Genomic DNA, 23,591 nt, shown 5'->3' on the forward strand with positions numbered 1-23,591 from the left:
GCTTACTTGATAATAAGCTTGTGTCTGGCATAATTTACATAATGTGTTTCTGCGTGCATGCGTGCGCGCGCGCGCGCGCGTGTGTGTGTTAAAAATAAGACCATTTCGACAGCGTTTTGAAACAAATTATACCACAGGTCACTAAATGTTTTGTAAAACAAAAGTCAGAAAAATCGGAGAATACAATTTAATACCACTGTGTTGCAAAAAAAGTCATACTGTCCGTGTTTACCACGCGTTAGTTATATTAAGCGTTTACATTTCCTATAAAATACATAGTTCAAAACCCTCCGTTTTGTTTATTCGCTGCAAACTCTCCGGTTAACTGGTCACATTCATGAGCAATCCATACTATCCCTCTTTCTTTCGACTTTGGTATCACTTTTCACGTGCCGTATTCTCGTATCAAGGAGTCCACCATGGTGCTCTTTTGACGACTACGATCGAATGGAACGGATATCCAATCAGATCAGGATTCTACAGTCATTTTAAAATTGTTGACAAAAATAATATCAAAATATTATAAAAGAAAGACAAGTGTTCACCATTCAAACAATGTTATTATTTAACATTAACTGAGTGTATAGTGTAATACATAAAAGACTAAACGCTGTCGTCATTGATTGTCACACGGCAACTGACTAAAACAAAAGATCTGATCGAGAGAGAGAGAACTCGTGTACATTTGCTATGGCCATTAAGGCGTAGGTAGCGGATATGTTTTTTATATATATATATTTTAAATGTACTCTTGCATTCGTACTATTGTAAATATAAAGGAGATAATGTATACTTATTTAACAAATGTATTCTCATTTTCATTATTTGTAAATTTCTTTCATTTTCAGGATTTTATGGTACAACGAAGGCGATTTAAAAGTACGAATGTTGTGAAATTCAAAATGGCAGCAGACGTTACAATTTTGCAGACATAAGACTTTATGCATTGTCTGTAATAACTTTTCCTCGGATTGGTCTTTGACACAGAACTAGTTAGACTATAGAAATCTGTTGTTTTTTTTTTTTGTTTTTTTTTTTGTCTTTTATTTTTTATTTTTTAAGCAATGGTTGCACAAGTTTTATTTCAACAAAGTTCGAAGTACACTTTACCCAAACTTCCAACTGATTCGCATTATTCGGTGAAACCAATGGCTTCTATCAAGCCATCAAGAGCCTTACCGTCTGTACCTAATGGAAAGCTTCAGAATTCCGTGGACAACGGCAACATAAAACATTCTCGTGCTCTTCCTAGAGCTCCCAAGCCAGTAAATACCAAGAAGGAATCAAACGGAACATACACACGGACAACTCTTATCCCACTGAATGACTCCAGTAGGGCTGATGAACACACTTCTGGATCAAGTGGTACTTCAACACCTCGAGAGAAACGTAAGGTGCGAAAACTTCCCGTACTCCCTCCCCAGAAACCCAAAGAACTGAATCGTGTCGAGGCTTTGAACGAATTTTGTAGAAATGAAGGAGAGGCGCACATGGAAAAGGGAAAATATGAAGAAGCGGTGAAGAGTTTCAATATGGTACGTATATTCAGACTGTAAGGGTAAAGGGGTTGAGGCAGTTGTCACACACACACACACACACACACACACACTTCAGATTTGTTAACAATCCATTCCACCCCCTCCTACCCAGATATTGCTCCTATCAAATGTTTTCGATGAACTTGTGTGCTACATGATGTTTCCCATCCCTCAACCTGTTTTATCGACATTAACCGAGATGGAGCATTCAAAATATGAGGCCACGATTGGCATCTCTATGTAATTTTGTGGCTAGGAAGAGGGAATAAAAGGGTTTAATGGCAATACTTTCGAATATTTTCTTTTGTTCTTTAAGTGTATTAACAGCTATTATAGGGACGTTTCCCCTTTCCTTACCATCCTTGGTTTAAAAAAGAAAGAATAAATAAAAAGAAAAAAGAAAAAAAAAAGAAAGAGAAAGAAAGAAAGAGAACTCAAAATGCATCAAAAGCACAAGCACATAAGTAAACGTGCACGATTGCCAAACGGCTGCTGTTTTGCTTTGTGTTTTTTTTTCTGAAAATTTTTCGACCAGTTAACTGATTTCATTTTAAAATTGACAGTTTTTGATAATTAAGAAAAGAGAGGTGATCTTTAAATTAACCATTTATAAAAAGCAGAAATACTGTTAATGCTAATTCTTTGATTCATTGATTTCCGATGTCCTGTTGAATATCTCTTGAGATAAAATAATAATGTTGATACGTTATATTGTGCACAATTATTTACGCTTTAAAGGTTATGCCATATATATCAATGGGACGCACTTGCTCAGTCAGGCCCAACATTGATACAGGTCTGTAGTATAATGCACCGATAGACTGCAGTCTACGCCAATCAAAGCACCTCGTGATTTTTTTCCTAGAATTTCGTACGACTCACAGTGGGTTGCCTCTCCTAAAGCTGGGATAACGAATACCGTTCGTTATGACATTTATCTTGGCAGCAGTTTGCCAACATCCATCTATGGTGGCACTCTACAATTTTGTACTTTGCAAAGGGTTAGATTTTTAAAGAAAAATAATTTCCCAGTTTTCCTCACTGGTTATACTGACCATTTGAAAGACATTGTATATCTTAGGCATTGTTCAAAACATTTTGATTCCCTTTATTTTGGTGTATGATTGATGGGTGTAATATGGTTTTTAGAGTAGACAGTTTGGCCTTACTTCAGATGTCCACTTATCAAACAGCTACTATCTCCGCGTGGTCATTTTCAGCTCCTGTTCTTCCGATGTAAATTGTGTTTAAAAAAATGAAGTGCCGATAACTTTTTTAAAATTTATATATTTGGTAATTCATTCATTACACTTTTAGAATCTGGTATTGTCTAGTCTGGCAAAATTAATTTTCCCTGTGTTAATAACTGCTAGAGATAGTGTACTTTAGACTAATTCAGTCTAATTGTTTGAGCACGTGGGGGCAGTCATTTTGGTTATCTGTGTGCTTAGATCGTTTACACTTTCCACATGTCCAATATCGAAATAAATGTCACCTGCAATAGAAGAAAGTAACACAGAGGTATGCCAACATTCTCTCTTTCGTACGGGTTGCAAATGCTAACAACTTCGCCGTACACCTGTCACTCAGAAGTTCATAATATGTGTATAGCGCCCACTATATAAAAGTGCTATCAAGTGACGAAGGCAAACTACACCACTGTCTGCACATCCCGTTTACCCCGGGGTCAACGTCGTTTTGAGTTACATTTCAGCTAGTTTTGCCTTGCATTTTAGCGACACAAACCACCACCACCCTCAATAAAAGTAAGGAGGTATAGTTAACAACAGCAGTGTTATATATGGTTCGAGTCTTACAGTTTCTTTATTTTAATTCATTCTTTTGTGAATCCATTTTGAAAAATCGGTAAAACAAGAGCAGTCATTTTTCCCCTCTAATTGGTCCTAAATAAAAAATGGCGCTGTTAGAACGTTCGGTATAGCCGACACGGCAACCATCTTGAAATTATTGTTATCGTTGATCCTTCTGAGTGAAAGTCATATAGACATGGGGTTTTCATCTGAAGACTTCTAATGTTGTCTAGTTGGTCTTAAATAAGTAATTGTGCCTATCTGACATCCAATAAAACGATCATATCATCCATCTTCCAAATCTTTTTATATCTACTCCACCAAAATTTAAGTCTAAAAGGAAAATAATATCTATATGGGGAATTCACCAGAAGACAATTATGGTCCTGAATGAAATAGTCCCAATCTGACCTCAAATATTGACGCCATGGCAGTTATCTTGAAAATCGTATCTGTACTCCTCCTAAGTGGAAAGTCGTATTTATATGGGCTTTTATCAGAAGACTCTTTAAGGTGTCTTGTCTGTCGTGAATGAAACTTATGTAATCTGATATAAAATATGGCCACCATGGCGACCATCTTGAAATACTCGTTCTCGCTACTCACCAAAACTGATGGCCACCGAAAGAAACTATATGTGAATGGTGCCCAGTTTTATACAAAATATGGCTGTCGCAATGCCCATCTTGAACATCTTGCTAGCGCTACTCCTCTTGATTGTATAGTCATATGGGAATGGGGTTGGTATCTCTAGTCTTCAAATGATGTTTAATTTGTCCTAAATGATAATGGTGCCAGTCTTGCTTCCAATATGTCCGCCACCACGGCTGATTCGTTAAAATCTAATCACTCGTATATATCTGACACGGTTTCAGTAATCAACAGTTAAACAGAATAAATTGTTTAAACTAGAAGACCAAGAGAATTCTTTGAGATTAGTAGAGCGTCAGGCCCTATGAGAGAATGTGGCCTAGTGGCTAGAGCGTCCGCTTCGGATGCGGGAGGTCGTGAGTTCGATCCCCGGCCGAGTCATACCAAAGACTTACAAAAATGGTACTAACAGCTGCCTCGCTTGGCGCGCAGCATTAAGAGGTTAGTGTTAGGACTGGTCGGCCTGGTGTCAGGATAATGTGACTGGGTGGGACATCATGCTACATGTCTGCGGCATGATGCCCCAGTGCTAGACATCACTAACTGTCACACTGTAGACATCGGAGAGATATGACTGAAACATTGTTAAAGCTACGTTAAAAATCCAATCACACACACACACACACACACACACACACACACACACTTATGAGAGAATTTTGTTTCAGTCATTGGCAGATAGGCATAAGAGTGATTTGTTTGGGGTTTCCTTCATTTTTTTTTTTAAATAATATACAATGAACAATTATACCACCGCATTTTGCGGCGGCAGACACGGGTCTACGTTATTTGCAATGGAGTGTATGCAATACAGGTAAAAATACAGTTCACTTCTCGCAATAGATCTCGCAATAAATCGTTTGAAAAATCGGACAGTTCTAGATATTGTGAATTAAAAAATGCTTTCACGAGTAACATCGTCATTTCTGAAATACCGTATTGGGATTCTTCTAACATGTTTTGCTAATTTTTAAAAAGGTTTTCACCAAAGTACAACTTTGTATCAAAGTGGTTAGTTCCTGACTTGTTAGCTTGTCCGTCGAAAAAATGCCCATTTAAAGGGTTTCCTGCTATTGATTGAAATGGAACCAGTTGATAAGAACCAATATACATTATAGTTCTGTATCACAGTTGTAAATACTATTAATGGAGAACAGAAAAGTGTACATGATCTAATTTAGAGTTTAGTCTCGGCCTCCTAGGACTGTATCTGCATAAAGAATTTTGACATATCAGTAGGGAGAAAAGACTGCAAAAAACTACGTCGCCTTACAGTTTGTTTACATCTAGCGAATACGTTTTGATATCATCTGTCGAGAAAGTGTTGACATCTTCGATATTATGGCGTCATCAGATGCATGACGCAAAAAGTGCTAGACTTAAAATACAACTAAATTTCTCTTATAACTTTCCTGACGGATAACAATTTTACCTTTATTTGCATCAAAGGTGTGAATTGGCTTGCTTTATTTTTACTATTAATTTTATTTAATATACTCACCCCTCGCAACGCCAGCTAACATCCCACAATTTGTTGCGCATTCTTTTCATTTCACTTTGAGATACCACCCCACCCCACCCTTTTGGCGCTGTTTGACTTTTCGTTCCATAGCGATGGCAGCTTAAACTGACCGAGATACTCAGACTGATATGTAGTGACAGAAAATATCCAAAGCCAAGTTGAAGACGACTATTTGCCCTCAATTAGTAAAGTGAATCATCGCTCCTTGTATCGCTACGAAATAATTAACAGTAAGTAATCAGTTGGGATTAAAGATTGGCTAAATGGATGGGATAATATATGTTGTAGGTAAAGATTATTTCAGGTTTGAAAAAAATTAATTTAACCCTTAATGTTTGATTGTAATATCTTAAAAGTTTAATTGTGTCAAACGTGAACACTGAAATCACTTGAAACTGTCTGTGGTCATTTATGTTGAAAAAGTACGTTGAGAAAGTGATGATACAGTCCTATGACAAAGTTAGTTAAGTTAACTCAACTGAGCAGGCTGCTTCAGGTTCCGTTTTCATCGCCTTGTCAGTTCTGCTAATCTGAACAGTCTTCTCCATCAGTATTGAAACCAAATACCTCCAAACACGGGGGCAGAATGTTTGTACTTGTTAACAATGAGAGAGAGAGAGAGAGAGAGAGAGAGAGAGAGAGAATGTGTAATGACGATGATATTGCCATCCTCGTAATTCTAGAATTTATTATTAATGGTTAATTGATTTGATTACTAATAGCATTAAATACAGAGAGTAACTTCCAGACATTGTTTAGTTAAACGGTGCTCATCCATGTATACACAAATTTCATACATACATGAATATATATCAACTTTGAGGTGCTATGGGACTGAGAAAGACTTATGTCAGAGAAATCTTAGAGATGTGAAAAATACAGAAATACAATGGGCAGACATCGCCGATCATTTCTTATAGTTTTAATTTATGTAAAGTTGGGAACTTTCAGGGTTAGACCGCTCCGGTGGCCTAGTGGTTAGAGCGTCCGCAGGTACGGGAGGACGTGGATTCGATCCCCGGCCGAGTCATACCAAGACTTAAAAAAAATGGCACTAACAGCTACCTCGCTTGGCGCTCAGCATTAAGAGGTTAGTGTTAGGTCTGGTCGGCCAGGTGTCAGGATAATGTGACTGGGTGGGACATCATGCTACATGTCTGCGGCATGATGTCCCAGGGCTAGACATCACTATTAACTGCCACTTTCAGAGAAAAGAATAGTTTAAAAAATTCAGTAATTGTTGTCTTAGAAAATGAAAACATTATCGTCAGTGCGCAAGGTAACAAGTAACTTAACAAGTACCTAACATGTTAACGTATTCATTACACATTATGTTTTTGATACTACTAATCTTATCAAGTATCGTAAGTGGTTTTTTAAGCAAGCTCTTGTTTTCATTCAAAAAACATAAAATAATTTATTGCTGATCTATTTTCTTAGTTTCAAAATATACATTTAGCCTAATTGATGTATGTATAGATAGATCCCCGTGGATTGTTGTAATTTCATTATTGAGCTATTCAAGCGATTGATCTTTCCAAAGAAACCAGAATCAAATTGAAATTTATAAAATGGATGTAACAGTTTCTCTCATATGCGCAGGAAGAGAACATTTAAAAATACGTATTAATTTGAAATCAGTTATGGCAAACATTGTGGCGATGGTTCCATTTTTTTTTATCTCGTTTGCAACCAACTTTAGTAGACTTCTAAAATGAATATTGGGACGGTTAGTATCTATACATTTACAAAAATACCTATACGTAAAAGCCAACTCTGTGGGATCATATACGATCTTATATTTCTTTTGGAAACTTGTATTTCAGTTATGTTTCGCGTCCATACTGGATTCTTTGACTAATCTGTAAACCATAATGTCCTAAATCAGGCCAGCTTATGACCGACTGATTGTTTACGAATACAATTCCGAAGTATAGAGAGTGAGACTATTGTGCAAGAAACAAAGAGTGGTCTTTGTAAGTAAAGATACGAGTTTCGAAATTGCGGATAATTAGAGGTAGCGTGGTTTATCGCATTATCTCGCTGATCGAAAACGAGGCTTTGGGTGTCTATCAAAGGCGTATGTTTTAAAGACAATAGTGAACCATTGGCACAGAACAGGCTGCTTTTGTTATTCGACACGAATTGTCTTCGTTTTTTGGAAGTATTTAAAATTGAATAAGAAATAAAAAATAATAAAACGTTACTGAGGATAAATAAGGGGGAGGGGTCGGCACTTAAGATGGGAGGGCGGAAGGAGTTTTATAGACCTACAAATATACCCCGAAAATAGTTTTTAAACTGTCCAGCTATCATAACTATATCTGGCCAAGTATTAGACGGTTTGTACCTGTGTATGGTTTATTTAAACACGTGTAAAATTGTATCCACGGCAACGGGGGGTGGGGGGGGGGGTGGGGTACGTGACGGTGCGGGTGCCGGGCACGTGGCCCTTGTACCCCACTTAATCAGACCTGTCTTATCACATCACTGAGGACAACAACTCGACTGAATCGGACATTAATAAACAAACAAACGCACAAGCCAGTTGGATTGTACAAAATTAAAGTATCTGTACTGACCTTTTATGGTTCATCTTTACATTAGATAATCGACATAAATTATCTCCTTAACGTAACTTCATCAGCTGATTGTCTTACTAATGACGAGTATACTGGAATACACTTAACGAAAAAGTCATGGTGTTTTTTTCAAGAAACTAACATTTTCTGTTATTTGATTTAGGAAGAATATACATCAGCTAATGTTGAATAAAGAAGTGATCAAGAAATAAAATTGTTTTGAAAGGAAAAGAGATTTCCTCAAATAACACGAGGAATACAGGGAGAGTATTGTATTTTTGACAGGCAAAATGTTGCATGTAACGCTGTCTCCCCATAATTGCCGTACAAAGTAATTACATTCATGTTAAAGAAACCAAGTAAAATATACAGTGTATATAATTATATACTAATAACTGCATATTCCTAAATTTAAATGAAATCTGAAGCGGATAAATAAATAAATATCCAACACGATGCTATGACTTGAGGGGAACGTTTGCATGTATATTATGTCCTTATTTAATGATCATTCCAGATTAATATAATCCGGTGTAATAATAATAATAATAATAATGAGGACTTTGTATAACGCCTAATCTTTAGAAGCTCTAAGCGCTTTACAACATTAGACAACACCTATAAGATAAAAAACATATAATGATATGATTACAAAAACAAACACCATGAAATTAGAAAACATTAAAAAAACATGCTGAGAATATTTAAGGTAGGAAACATTATTAGGTCTTTAAGTTTGTTCTTGCAGTCGAAATAAGTGAGTTCTGAGAACCTTCTTGAATGTGATCACTGTGTCTTTGTGTCTAAGTTCAGTGGGCAATTCATTCCACGTTGCTGGGCCCTGGTATGCAAAAGAACGCTGTCCATATGACTTTGTTTTCATAGTGGAAATAATGAGTATACGATTGTCAGAAGAGGAGCGTAAGTATCTTGCTGGTGTATACACATGGGTGAGGTCGGATAGGTATGTTGGACTAGAGCCCGACAGAGAAACTTAGCACAGAGAACAAATTTTGTGTTTGATTCTGGATCAAATGGATAGCCAGTGTAGGGTACAGAGCAATGGGGAGGTGTGCTCTGATCGTGGTACTCTATGATCCGAGCAGCTGTGTTCTGAACTTGTTGAAGTTTCTGGATCAGATATTGAGATGAACCAGACAGAATTGAGTTACAATAGTCCAGTCTTGAAAGTACTAATGAACACACAAGTGTTTTTAGTGGCATCAACTGAAAGATATTTGCGAAATGAGCTGATGCATCTCCGCACAAGATATGCAGCCTTGCATGTTGGTGCAATGTGAGAGTACTGTCCAGAGTAACACCCAGGTTTCGTATTGATTGTGTGAATTTAATGTTGGTGTTGCTGATATTTATTGTTTGAGGTAAATGATGTGAATGAGAAAGTCTTTGTGTTGTGATCAGAATGGCCTCAGTTTTATCATCATTCATCTGCAGCTTATTACATGTCATCCATGATTTCACATCAGAAATGCACCTCTCTACACCTTGGATGGTAGCTTCAACTTCAGTTGTGTGGCTAGATTTGTATATTTGGATGTCATCAGCGTACAGTTGGTGAGACACTGGATGATGATCTATGACACTTGAGAGCGACTGAGTGTACATGATGAAGAGAACATGTCCAAGAACAGACCCCCGTGGAACACCACAACATAGATCAACTTCGCTGGAGCGTATTCCAATTGCAGATACAATTTGTGTCCTGTTGACCAAGTAGGACTTGAACCACAGTAAGGCTGTATCATGAATGCCAAATACATGCTGGAGACGGTGAAGTAATATATGATGGTCTATTGTGTCAAAAGCTGCAGATAAATCAAAAAGGGTGAGGACTGTAATCTTTCCACTATCCAACGCAGAGAGAATGTCATTAACTACTTTTAGAAGAGTAGTTTCAGTACTGTGGCAAGGGCGATATGCAGATTGTACATTGCTAAAAAGACTGTTTGAATTTAGATGAGATACAAGCTGGGATAGAACAACCTTTTCTAAGATTTTTTATATGAATTAGAGATTAGAAACTGGGCAGTAGTTCTTTAAGTCGTTATGGTCTAGTTTTGGTTTCTTCAGCAGAGGCTTTACAATGGCAGTTCTGAAAAATGATGGGAATTCACCGGATGAGAGAGAGGTATTAATAACATCAGTTAGTGAAGGCAAAACTGGATCTAAGCACTCAAGCAGCAGTGATGTTGAAATTGGATCTGGTTCACATGACTTTGATGCACTCATCATCAGGATTGTACGTACGAAATCCATAGAGACAGGTTCAAATGCTGCTAATGCTTGCCGTTCAAATTCTGTATCCCAACTGTATGGTGACGACGAGTCAACTGAAATTGTGGTGTTAAGCTTATCTCTTATGGTTTGTACTTTGTCACGGAAGAAAATTGCAAACATGTCCGTAAGGTCGACTGGAGAGAATGTAGTTGGAAGTGGTGTTGATTTGTTCCTTGACATTAGCTTGTTAGTAATCTCGAAGAGCTTTTTGCAACTGGAACTTTCCATGATCTTAGTAGTGTAGTGGGCTGATTTCGCTGCATGGACTATATTTATGACATTCTTCTTAGCGGCTTCATAGATTTGCTTATGAATAGTGAGTCTGGTGGAAAGCCAGAGCCTCTCAGCTTTACGGCGGTCTCTTTTAGCAGTGCGAAGCTGGTCCCTAACACTGCTATACCATGGAGAACACTTTTGAATTGATACTCTGCACTTGGTAGCTGGTGCATGTTTGTCAAGCAGTGAACGCAGGCAGTTATCGAGTTGTTCTGCGGTAGGAGGTAAGCAAGTTGTTAGGTTAGCTTGGATGTCATGCATTAGTTTGGTTCTATTTATCATACGGCGGTTTCTCTTAACAGCAGATAAAGGTGGAGGGTTAGGGACTGATACGTCAAGATGGTGTATAATGCAGAGGTGATCTGATGCAAGGTTATGGGATACCAGAGAGGACCGTAGAATTTTATCATCAGGTCTATGAAGAATCCAGTCTAAAATGTGACCATGTTTATGTGTGGGTTGGTTAACTGACTGTTTGAGGTTGAAAACATTAATGGAATCTATGAGTTTTTATGTATTCGGGTTTCCGGGACAGTCAAAGTGAAAGTTGAAATTTCCAAGAATAATCAGGTTGCCACCTATCAAATTTCCACAGTCTAGGAGATTCGGAAACTGCTCCAAAAAGAGAGAGTCAGCCAGCTTGTTTTTTCTACTAGGAGGAGGGCGGTATAGGCAGGAACAATGGACTGACCTTTGCTCCAGTGTGAGTGTGGTTTGGACTGGTTCAACCGATGTGTGGTCGAAATTGAATGTTGTGGTGTGGTTAAGACGTTTTATCATGGTGTTCTTTGTGATGACAGTACTTCCACCTACGCGAGAATTACGGGGGAACGACTTGATGGAGTAGCCAGTGGGTGTTAGCTCCGCACACTTGGCCTGATGTTTTTAGCCATGTTTCTGTCAGGAAAAAGACGTCAATATTCTGGTCGTTTACAGCAACATGTAACTGTTTCAACGTGTTCTTTGCGTTGTACTGTTGTCTGGCAGAGGTTTTTGCAAACTTAGCTTCGTTCTAGATACGCTCATGAAGCAGGAGACAAGGCCGAGTATGCTCCGATTGGAAATCGTGAAAAGGATCTATTGGGTTCACGTACTCAAATTGTTTGGCACAAAATGACGCTGAAACACATAGGACGACTTCGTGTTGGTGGTCATATGTCACTGCTGCATTAGATCTGAATACATAATGACCTTTTCTTATAAACAATTCAGAGGTCAAAAACGTCTTAGTAATTCTGCTGTCAGAATGAATTAATTTCACGTTTTCGTTCCGATATGGGGAGATCTATAAGGCTATATTTCATCCATTCATTCATTCATTCATTCATGCATTCATTCATTCATTCATTCATTCATTCATTCATTCATTCACAAAGAACTCAAGACCCATAACGTAAATAATTAAATTAAATTAAATTAAATTAAAGTAAATTAAATTATTTTTTAAAAAAAATACAGAAGTAGCTAAATAGTGATAAAACAAGGAATTTTCGATGAGCAAAATTTATCTTATATACTTAATATACGTGTTTAGGTATTAATTCTCTGCTTATGTTGTAATCTCTATGAACCCTTTACAATAATGTGATACAAAATATTCATTTTTATCTTTTGTCACAGGCATTGAGATATGTAACGGATGATAAGGTCACAATAGTGTTACGATCAAGGGCGTTCCAGAAGCTGGGAAAGATACGGAAAGCCACCCAAGACTCAGACCTTGCATTAAAACTGGATCCCCTGTATCATGAGGTACACACGCACACGCACCCACACGCACGCACGCACACACACACACGTACGTACGGATATACATACATACATACATACATACATACAGACAGACAGACAGACCAGCAGATAGATCGCTACGGAAAACATGATCTTTTAAAGGATTTATTAGTGAATTGTACACCCTAGAGGGAACCAGTTAAAACAGGCTCTTTAAAGTTTTCTGTATCTCTTCCAGCATCTCATGAACAATAAGTGTGGAATAGTTTACAGATCTGTGTGTGTGTGTGTGTGTGTGTGTGTGTGTGTGTGTTGCAAGTCTTGTAGTATTGTCATGATGGGAGTTCTGTTTGAAACTAATCAGTGGTTGATTCCGAAGTCAGTAATATAATGAAATATCCGAACACAATTATGTCGCATCCTAATTAGCAGATTTAGTTCAGTCTAAAGTCGTTTAGTCGGGTTCTCGTTTATCCTTAAGAGTTTCATGTCCTCCGTAGATATGCGACAAACGACGCTGTGCACTGACACAAGTCAGTATAAATCATATGTATGACGGTATATCATTGGTCTCGACTGCAATCTGCAAACTTTTTAAATTCTCGTAAATATATAAAAGGAAGACAGACACTCATATTTTAATTGCCTAATTAACTTAAATGAAAACACAAATTCATGAAAGAACAGGATAAACTCAATACATTTTTTAAAATTAATTCCGTTCCTTAAAGTTGTTTAATTTTTGTCTGAAATACTTTATTTCAATTGCCATGAAAGTAATAATTCGCAGTGTTGTTCAGAGTAAGCGATTTGATTGACGACAATCGTTTGTGGCTTTTATAAGACTGGTGTCATCATTTCGCATGACCGATTACACAACTGTAAATTTCGTCTGTTAATTGTGTACGTAATTAAAATCTCTTGGTATAATTATTATGCAAAATAGCTTAAAAACTCTAGTGAATACGTTCGCTTTGATTTATTACATTTTACATGCACTTTAACTTAAGATATGCTGGCAAAATGGACTAAAATACATTTAACACGGACTTTTCCTTATGAAACTAAAATTGACCACAATATTTGACTAATACTCGATATTCGTTTAGTTTTGTTAAACTGATGATCGATCATACAATTTCGACCATCTAAAACAAAAACCACAGAACTCAGTTCGTGCATAGTGGTTATTCCATTAACACACAGTTATACTTAAAATCATAAAGATTTTAAATGAATTAATTGTTTGGCACCGACTTTTGGCCGAGTTCTTTACTATCTTCATTTTGCCGAAAGCAGACACCTATCAACCTTACAAGGGACGTAAAGTCAAACGATTTTCAGTTATGCATTCTGTTTTTCCTTTCTAAATTGTATACCGCACCGCTTGCTGTCAAAAGCTTTCAACCGAGCGTAGAATTACAGCAACAATTTTTTTTTGTCTTGTCAGTGAATACAATCCTTGATGGGTTACCATTTTTCGTATTTATCTGATAAGAGCAACTATATGGTCGGTTTTGAAGTAAACTAACATATAGACTGGAGGAATAAATCGAGCCTTCTAGTTACATTATACATGCGTTGTTCATCAAATCACTTTATACGCGTGGTGGCCGGGTAGTTGCCAATTGCATTTAAATATGAATAGATAGTTCTCTTTCATATCCCTGGGCCTTTAAATATGGATAGATAAGTCTCCTTCATATACACGTCCCCTCTTTACTGCAAAATAATGTTTAACAATTTTAACTTGGCCTTTTCAAACAAATAACTCACTTTATAGTCCATTACCGCCATGTTTGAAGCATGTACACGACTTCGTACTCATGAAGTTAATTAGAATGTTTTAATCAAAATAATAGGTTGTGGCTGTTACAAAAGAACTGTCGTAAATGTGAAATGAATCACTCGCTAATGTTAATTATATTGCGATATATAATCATTAGGTAAATATTTAATATAGAGCTGCAACGAATTTATGCATTGAAACATACTATGCATGACATTCGGGTGTGTGTTCACAACAGCTCTCTCCAACACTATTCGTTTCATAAAGGTTTTCGCACATTTAGTATGTGATCGTCTAATACCAATTTCAGTAAATGTGTGTTTAGTTATATTTATGTGATGGCCTAATACCAGTTTCTGTAAATGTGTGTTTAGTTGTATTTATGTGATGGCCTAATACCAGTTTCTGTAAATGCGTATTTAGTTCAATTTATGTGATGACCTGATACCAATTTCTGTAAATGTGTATTTAGTAATATTTATGTGATGGTCTAATACCAATTTCACTAAATGTGTGTTTCGTTACATTTATATGATGGCCAAGTACCAGTTTCTGTCAATGTGTGAGTATTTATATTTATGTGATGGCCTAATAGTTTCTGTAAATGTGTGGGTATTTATATTTACGCGATGGCCCTATACAAATTTCTGTAAATGTGTGTTTAATTATATTCATGCAATGACCCAGTACTAGTTTCTGTAAATGTGTGTTTAGTTATATTTATGTGATGGCCTAATACCAGTTTCTGCAAATGTGTGTTTAGTTATATTTATGTGATGGCTTAAATACCAACTTCTGTAAATGTGTATGTAGTTATATTTATGTGATGGCCTAATACCAGTTTCTGTAAATGTGTGTTTAGTTATATTTATGTGATGGCTTAAATACCAACTTCTGTAAATGTGTATGTAGTTATATTTATGTGATGGCCTAATACCAGTTTCTGTAAATGTGTGTTTAGTTATATTTATGTGATGGCCTAATACCAGTTTCTGTAAATGCGTAGTTAGTTCAATTTATGTGATGACCTAATACCAATTTCCGTAAATGTATATTTAGTAATATTTATGTGATGGCCTAATACCCATTTCTGTAAATGTGTGTTTAGTTATATTTATGTGATATCCTAATACCAGTTTCTGTAAATGCGTATTTAGTTCAATTTATGTGATGACCTGATACCAATTTCTGTAAATGTGTATTTAGTAATATTTATGTGATGGTCTAATACCAATTTCACTAAATGTGTGTTTAGTTACATTTATATGATGGCCAAGTACCAGTTTCTGTCAATGTGTGATTATTTATATTTATGTGATGGCCTAATAGTTTCTGTAAATGTGTGGGTATTTATATTTACGCGATGGCCCTATACAAATTTCTGTAAATGTGTGTTTAATTATATCCATGCAATGACCCAGTACTAGTTTCTGTAAATGTGTATTTAGTTATATTTAGGTGATGGCTTACATACCAACTTCTGTAAATGTGTGTTTAGTTATATTTATGTGATGGCCTAATACCAGTTTCTGTAAATGTGTATTTAGTAATATTTATGTGATGGTCTAATACCAATTTCACTAAATGTGTGTTTAGTTACATTTATATGATGGCCAAGTACCAGTTTCTGTCAATGTGTGATTATTTATATTTATGTGATGGCCTAATAGTTTCTGTAAATGTGTGGGTATTTATATTTACGCGATGGCCCTATACAAATTTCTGTAAATGTGTGTTTAATTATATCCATGCAATGACCCAGTACTAGTTTCTGTAAATGTGTATTTAGTTATATTTAGGTGATGGCTTACATACCAACTTCTGTAAATGTGTATTTAGTTATATTTATGTGATGGCTTACATACCAACTTCTGTAAATGTGTATTTAGTTATATTTATGTGATGGCATAATACCTATACCTGTAAATGTATGTTTAATTATATTTATATGATGGCCTCATACCAATTTATGTAAATGTGTGTTTAGTTATATTTGTGTGATGACATAGTTCCAGTTTCTGTCAATGTGTGATTATTTATATTTATGTGATGGCCTAATAGTTTCTGTAAATGTGTGGGTATTTATATTTACGCGATGGCCCTATACAAATTTCTGTAAATGTGTGTTTAATTATATTCATGCAATGAACCAGTACTAGTTTATGTAAATGTGTATTTAGTTATATTTATGTGATGGCTTAAATACCAACTTCTGTAAATGTGTGTTTAGTTATATTTACGTGATGGCCTAATACCAATTTTTTTTGTAAATGTGTGTTTAGTTATATTTATGTGATGGCCTAATACCAATTTCTGTAAATTTGTGTTTAGTTATATTTATGTGATGCCCAGTACCAGTTTCTGTAAATGTGTATGTAGTTATATTTATGTGATGGCCTAATACCCATTTCTGTAAATGTGTGTTTAGTTATATTTATGTGATGGCCTAATACCAATTTCTGTAAATGTGTGTTTAGTTATATTTATGTGATGGCTTGATACCAATTTCTGTAAATTTGTGTTTAGTTATATTTATGTGATGGCTTGATACCAATTTCTGTAAATTTGTGTTTAGTTATATTTATGTGATGCCCGGTACCAGTTCCTGTAAATGTGTATGTAGTTATATTTATGTGATGGCCTAATACCCATTTCTGTAAATGTGTGTTTAGTTATATTTATGTGATGGCCTAATACCAGTTTCGGTAAATGTGTGTGTTTTTATATTTATGTGATGACCCTATACCAGTTTCTGTAAACGTGTGTTTAGTTACTTTTATGTGATGGCCTGATACCAATTTCTATAAATGTGTTTTTAGTTATATTTATGTGATGGCATGATACAAATTTCTGTAAATGTGTGTTTAGTTATATTTATATTATGGCCTCATACCCATTTCTATAAATTTGTGTTTAGTTATTTATTTGACGACCTAATACCAATTTCTGTAAATGTGTGTTTAGTTATATTTATGTTATGGCCTCATACCCATTTTTGTAAATGTGTGTTAAGTTATTTATCTGATGACCTAATACCAATTTCTGTAAATGTGTGTTTAGTTCTATTTATACGATGGCCTAATACCAATTTCTGTAAATGTGTATTTAGTTATATTTATGTGATGGCCCTGTACCCATTTTTGTAAATGTGTGTTTAGTTATATTTATGTGATGGCCTAATACCAGTTTCAGTAAATGTGTATTTAGCGATACTCCCTGATAGAAGCTGATATATTGTAATAATCCGTATATGGAAGAATCTCATTGGCTCCAACAGAGTTTATTCTGGTATACTTTCGATCGGCCGAACTTTTTATTTTATAGAGTCGATCGAAATATTTATATTAAACTTTAATGAATCGAACTAGATCCGTTAATGCTCTTTTTAGTCTCCTGGGTGTTCGAGCTATCAAGATTGACTTGAACCAGATCCTTTAACTGACTTGTTAGGCTCCTAGATATTCTAGCTATCAAGATTTGAATCTTTTTAGAGCCTTTAACTGTAAGCTCTTGGTTTTTCGATTTATCAAGGTTGAATTGAGCTGTATCCTTTAACTGACTCGTTACGCTCATAGGTATTCGATTTATCAAGGTTGAATTGAGCTGGATCCTTTAACTGACTCGTTACGCTCATGGGTATTCGATTTATCAAGGTTGAATTGAGCTGGATCATTTAACTGACTCGTTACGCTCATGGGTATTCGAGCTATCAAGGTTGTTCTGTTTTTCTATTTTAAGAAACGTACTGTAATTTTAACGTGTTTAACAAACAAAAATAGTGCACTTTGTGTTAGCATGACATTGCGAGTTCGATATTCAGAAACGAATAATTCGTCAAATAAATGACAACCTTTCAATAATTTCTGCTTTTCTTACTGTATGCCAAAAAGCAAGCGGTTGCAACTAAAGTGCATTTTGAATTGTACAGTTGCAGCTTAAAGTTTAAAATGCAAAACATTTTACTGCCTGGTCATTAATAATTCGTCATTTGAACAAAATGGATCAAGTAGCACTTAAGTCACCTACGCTTTGATTTCTCTCGGAAATAGAAGTTGCCATTTACAGTTACTAACAAAAAGTACCTTCTGAAATATATTTTTTAATTTATATATTTTCATTGAGTTATCATTAAACTATATATCAAGTAGCTGTGCCATATATTCATCTCTCTCTCTCTCTCTCTGTCTCTCTCTGTCTGTCTCTCTCTCATATACCTATTTTCACTGAATCATCAATGTCTAAATATAATTGTACGAATTCGTGTTAATTTAATGCCGATATCCGTGTAAATTGTTTGTCGACTGTAAGGGAAGGGCCCATTCTAAGCTGTAAGAACTTGTAGGCCGACCCCGTTTGTCAACATTTATGACAATAGAGTAGATTTAAATAAAAATGTGCCCGACAGATCCATTATTGGAGAAGATTGTTTAAATAAGGGGAGAGGAGAGGATAGCGAGCAGTGAAAATTTAGAGAGTACTTAATACTGTCTTTGTGATGAAGAGGGCTAGCAAGGCCGACGTCAGACACACACACTCTCTCTCTCTCTCTCTCTCTCTCTCATGGAGTAAGAAATTAAAGAGCTAGCCGTTGGTCGTTAGGCTGATCAATTGGTTGTTTGGTTGATCGATTATTTTTGTCTTGATTGCTTCTTTTATATCTTGCTTGAAAAAAAGAGGTAAGGCCACCTAATGATTGTTTTGATGCTTATTGGCTGGCTTCTTTATCAATTTGTTTGTTGCAGGCCCTATTGCAGAAAGGGGAATTGCTGTTAGCGGCCGGAGAGTATGAAAATGCCATGCAACATTTCCAAATGGGGGCCAGAACGAGGCCGGATCGGGAGGACTTCCAAGACCGCATCAACGAAACCAAGTCCCGAATTGCTGAGACCCATAAAGGTCGTACATTCATTTATTCACCCAGTAGTTTGTTTATTTTCTTTATTTATTTATTCATTATTATTTCATTCATGAGTTAGCCAGTAGATGGGTAGGTAAGTAGGTACAACTATTCAGCTACTGTTGTACCAACATCAGAAATCAAATAACTAACAGTCCATGCAGTGAGTTTTTCTTCTCTCTCTCTCTCTCTCTCTCTCCGACACAATCATATTTAATTTTATTCACGTGTCATTCGAATGATGTCAAGATACGAATAATACTTCAGTTGATAAAAAATGCTTCTTTTCCCAAAAAGTGTTATGTTTATACCTATTTAGCTATCAAGCATTCTGTGAATACCTCTTTACATATTAATATAAAGTATTTCTCAAAATATACCTAATATAGTTGCAGAGTAGATGTATACAAGATGTATATATCTAATAAATTTGCAGAATACATGTCAATTATAATAACATAATTGTTTTCTTTCATTCATGTCGACGTCTATTAACTTACCTATGTAGTTTCCGCATTTTAGGAGTGAGAAAAAGAAAGAACATCCCCAGTCCCGATGAAGGGAACACGGTTACACATAAAAAGGTATTTTCATTGTACACACATACAATTACTCAAGAACAAGCATACATGAAAGTATTAACAAATGTATACACGTTTTAAGTATCCAGCTTTTAAAAAAGGAATTGATCAACGATTCCAATTATTGTTCACAAGAAAAAGACCATTATGTGCGCGATGCTGTTATGAAATACCGTTAGAATCTTTCCCATATATGTGTCACTTCGTGTTTTACTCTTATTTCTTCCTCTTCTTCTCCTTTTTTATTTGCTTAATTCTTCTTCTTTTGTATTTTTACCAAGTTCCTCTGTCCTTCGACCATTTTTTAAAATTATTTTGCCCAGTTCGTCGTCTTTATTTTTCACATTTCTTTTCTTCTGGTGAGTCACGCTAGGCCAGATTTTATACCGTCGCACTCGTAATCCAATAATATATATATATATATATATATATATATATATATATATATATATATATATATATATATATATATATATATATATTTATTTACAGAAAGAGAGAGAGAGAGAGAGAAATTTACGTGGATTTTCGTTATTTAATTGTCTGGACGTTTGTCTTCAAAATTTATCAGAAGTGTTTTGTAAATTTTTCTTTTAGGATGAGATACATCAATATTTTACATAGATACAACGAATACACTAGCTTATAATTGGATATATCTTGACATTATAAACGTGCATTGGCTTCACACATCGATTTAAATCCAGGCGTAACACTTTGGGATGTGCTTGGAAGTGTTTCTTACAGATTGGAGTTACAATCATTCTTCTGCATTTATGCTGTCTTTATTGTCGTCTAATTCACCACCACCATAGTCGTCATCATCATCATCATCATCACCTATTTATTCATTTACTTAAGTAATGATATATCATTCATTATCATTGTAAAATTAGACGTTAGTATCGAATTAACAGTGTAGATGTACGTATGCTGTTCTGTTCAAAAGTACCCTTATAACTGAATTATTTGGAGGACAAATAAATGTATTTGCATGTCAAACAAAAACTGAAATAGGCATTACATATACCCTCTTTAAGACTGTTTTGAATTAAAACGGGCATTTCAAAAAGTCTAAGCGCATATTTTGTGTGTTGCGCAAGGAACAAATCGCTGTAATTCATCTATTTTAATTCATATTAGGAGAAGGGGAAAAAGAAGAAATCGAAAGCCCTTCAAGATCGTAACTCCAGTCACTCAGGTAGCTCTCATATGGAGGAGGATGAAGTTCCCACCACCACAACGCCTCTGTTCGAGCCACACCCACCCCCGAATCCACCTCCACCTATACGGAGACAGGGCAGACAAATGACACCCTTGCCAGCCAGACTTCAGGTATACAGCTTGGGGTTGGATGACTCTTTTGGAAAAATTGTACTTTAAAAACAAATGTATTAATTGCATATCTATCTATCTATCTATCTATCTATCTATCTATCTATCTATCTATCTATCTATCTATCTATCTATCGTGGAACATGTTTATAAAATGCATTGCAGTGACCACAAGATGTTCTTTTATGACAGGTTCCTCTAGCCAGATATACAAATTAAAATAAGTATAAAAAAACAGGTTTTGAATGTTGTACTTAACGAATAGGAATGTTTTTGTGTGTGTTTGTGCTCGCGCGCGCGTGTGTGTTATGCACATGTGGTCTCTCTACCGTCTAAATCAAACACTTGCTTGAGTCTCCCATGAGGCCAAGTATTGTCTTCTCTTTCCAATGCCTTCAAAACATATATATATATATACCTGTGCATTAAGTGCAGTTTTCAAGAACGAGCACTTCGGCTATTCCCTTCAGTTTCCGTTAAACACATGTGTGCATGTATATATATTTCAACTGAAGGAGGAATAATAACGGCTTAACATTTAAATATTCAAGGCACAGTCAATAACAACTTTAAATGTTACTTCCTCAATAATTACAGAAGCCATTGCGATGAATGCCTTTACAGTGAATTAATCATGACAGAAACTATTTTCCCTCCAGGTGCGAAGTAAATATCAGGCCCACGAGAAAGCTCCTCACCCTCGGGACAACCTAGCCGAGGCCCCCAAGTTAGAGGATGTGAATGACGGTACAATGAAAAACATCCTAGGTCGCATGTACAACGACAAGGAGTACCTTGAGAGGCTTGCCACGGAAGCAGGTGGGTCAGCTAAGACAGCGAGAGCTGACAATGCCTATAATAAGAAAAAACAAACAAACCTCTAAACATTAATTAAAGATTAGATTTGCACTCTGTAAGTTTGGTTATTTTTCCTAGCAATTGAGTGTGATAATTAGCAGGTTCATAGGATAATGGAATAAATAGTGAGACCTAGCGTTCCTCTCGGTTCCTTGATTACAGACATATATTATTGTTCAACAAAATAACTGGTCATACGTTTTCGTTTTCTTTTATTTTGTTTGTTTGTTTGGGGTGGGGTGGGGATTGATATATTCCTGTTTATTATGAGGAAGAAAATCATCAGATCTAATTGTTTATTTTCATGATCCTTGTTGCACATGTTTTTCCCCACCAAAGGTCACTCTGTTATCATGCTCTTACTGGAATAATTGTGAGATCGGTTATTGTCCATTTTCTGCAGTTTTGTAGGACGTACAATTCAATGTTGGCTAGTTCACGATGTCTTAAATCAATATCAGATGTACTTGACCATATTATTGTAAAATTATTTTATTTTTGCTGCCTTTCGATGTGACATTCCGTTACGATTTTTCCTTAAAGTCTTGAAATAAATAGTAAATACAATGTGACTTTACTGTTATGAAATTTGAATATTTCCTTTTGTAGGAAAACTTCCACCAAACTCTGTGGACCTGAAGTCTCTTGGTGAGAAGGGGCTTAACTTTCTTTATGACCGGGTCTCATACTGGGTAGAAGAAGGTCACATCGTCCCTCCTGCTGAAAAACCTGCACCTCCACGAGAGAGGAAAGGGTCTTCTGCCAAGAAAGAAAAGTATTCATCTAAAGAAAGTCTTTTGGAAGAATCAGAAAACGTGGAGAATACGCCCCCAAAGAAGACGAAAAGGAAAAAGCCGTCAACCAACAACCCTACGTTCTTCCGATATTTAGAACAGAAAAAGGCTCACGAGGCACAGGAACGGAAAGAGAACAGTCACGTTTTCCTCCACGTTGTAGAGGGCCAGAAGATTTCTCCAAGGGACCATTCAGACCTGGATACCAAGCGATCGAACAGCAAAGAAAAACAAGAGACCACAACGAAAGGCAAAAGGGTAACTCTCAGTAAGGAAAATAAAGACTTCGGCAGCAAGGAGTCCATTAATTTGACCTTCAAGACCTACAGAGTACCAAGCGACCTGGATCTACACAGGGGACGCCGTGGCACGCCTATGGAGATTGAGGACGAAGATTCTCCTAGGAAAAAGAAGGCTCCACCAGAAGGACTCCGAAAACTCATGAAAAAAGATCGCAAAGCAAGAGAAGAGGAGGAGAGAAAGAGACAAGCTTTGGCCGATGCCGTCAAGAAAGACCTGGAGGACATTGAAATTGGTAAGAATAATGTTTCAATCATTTAACCTTATGTATTATATATGTAAAATACGGTCAGAAAGGGTAAACACATGTTTGATGTAATACACCAAACTGTTCGTGAGAGGAATAGATAACTATGAGCAACATATGTTATGTACGTGTTAACACCTATATCGAATAAGGCACATAAGTGATATTTAATCGCTGAATCATCAAAATATAAAACAAAAATAAAGACGGAAACCGATGAAAGTAGAATTATGCTACACAAAACTCAACAAGACTCTAACTGAATTATTTTCAAAGCTTACATACCCAACAGCATGATGAGTAATGTACAATTCAAATATACATACGTTTCCATCTATATGGTTCCGTTACTAAATAATATGCTTGTAATTCTTTACACAG

At 36.0% G+C, this 23,591-nt stretch overlaps 1 protein-coding gene across 1 annotated transcript in view; it reads left to right on the forward strand.

The window, feature by feature from the left end:
- Positions 1-832: 832 nt before the first annotated feature.
- The window catches only part of LOC149791754 (uncharacterized), a 45,316-nt gene continuing 22,557 nt past the window's right edge, over positions 833-23,591 (forward strand). The window contains exons 1-7 of the mRNA XM_089970256.1: positions 833-1,535; positions 12,299-12,430; positions 18,941-19,094; positions 19,618-19,679; positions 20,820-21,011; positions 21,671-21,830; positions 22,479-23,198. Of these exons, the coding sequence (XP_089826382.1) occupies positions 1,065-1,535; positions 12,299-12,430; positions 18,941-19,094; positions 19,618-19,679; positions 20,820-21,011; positions 21,671-21,830; positions 22,479-23,198 (1,891 nt within the window). The 5' untranslated portion in view covers positions 833-1,064. The remainder of the gene's footprint in view (positions 1,536-12,298; positions 12,431-18,940; positions 19,095-19,617; positions 19,680-20,819; positions 21,012-21,670; positions 21,831-22,478; positions 23,199-23,591) is intronic.

The sequence above is a fragment of the Sinohyriopsis cumingii genome, chromosome 9, assembly GCF_028554795.1.
Source record: "Sinohyriopsis cumingii isolate HCF-2022 chromosome 9, ASM2855479v2, whole genome shotgun sequence".
In the NCBI taxonomy this organism is placed as follows: domain Eukaryota; kingdom Metazoa; phylum Mollusca; class Bivalvia; order Unionida; family Unionidae; genus Sinohyriopsis; species Sinohyriopsis cumingii.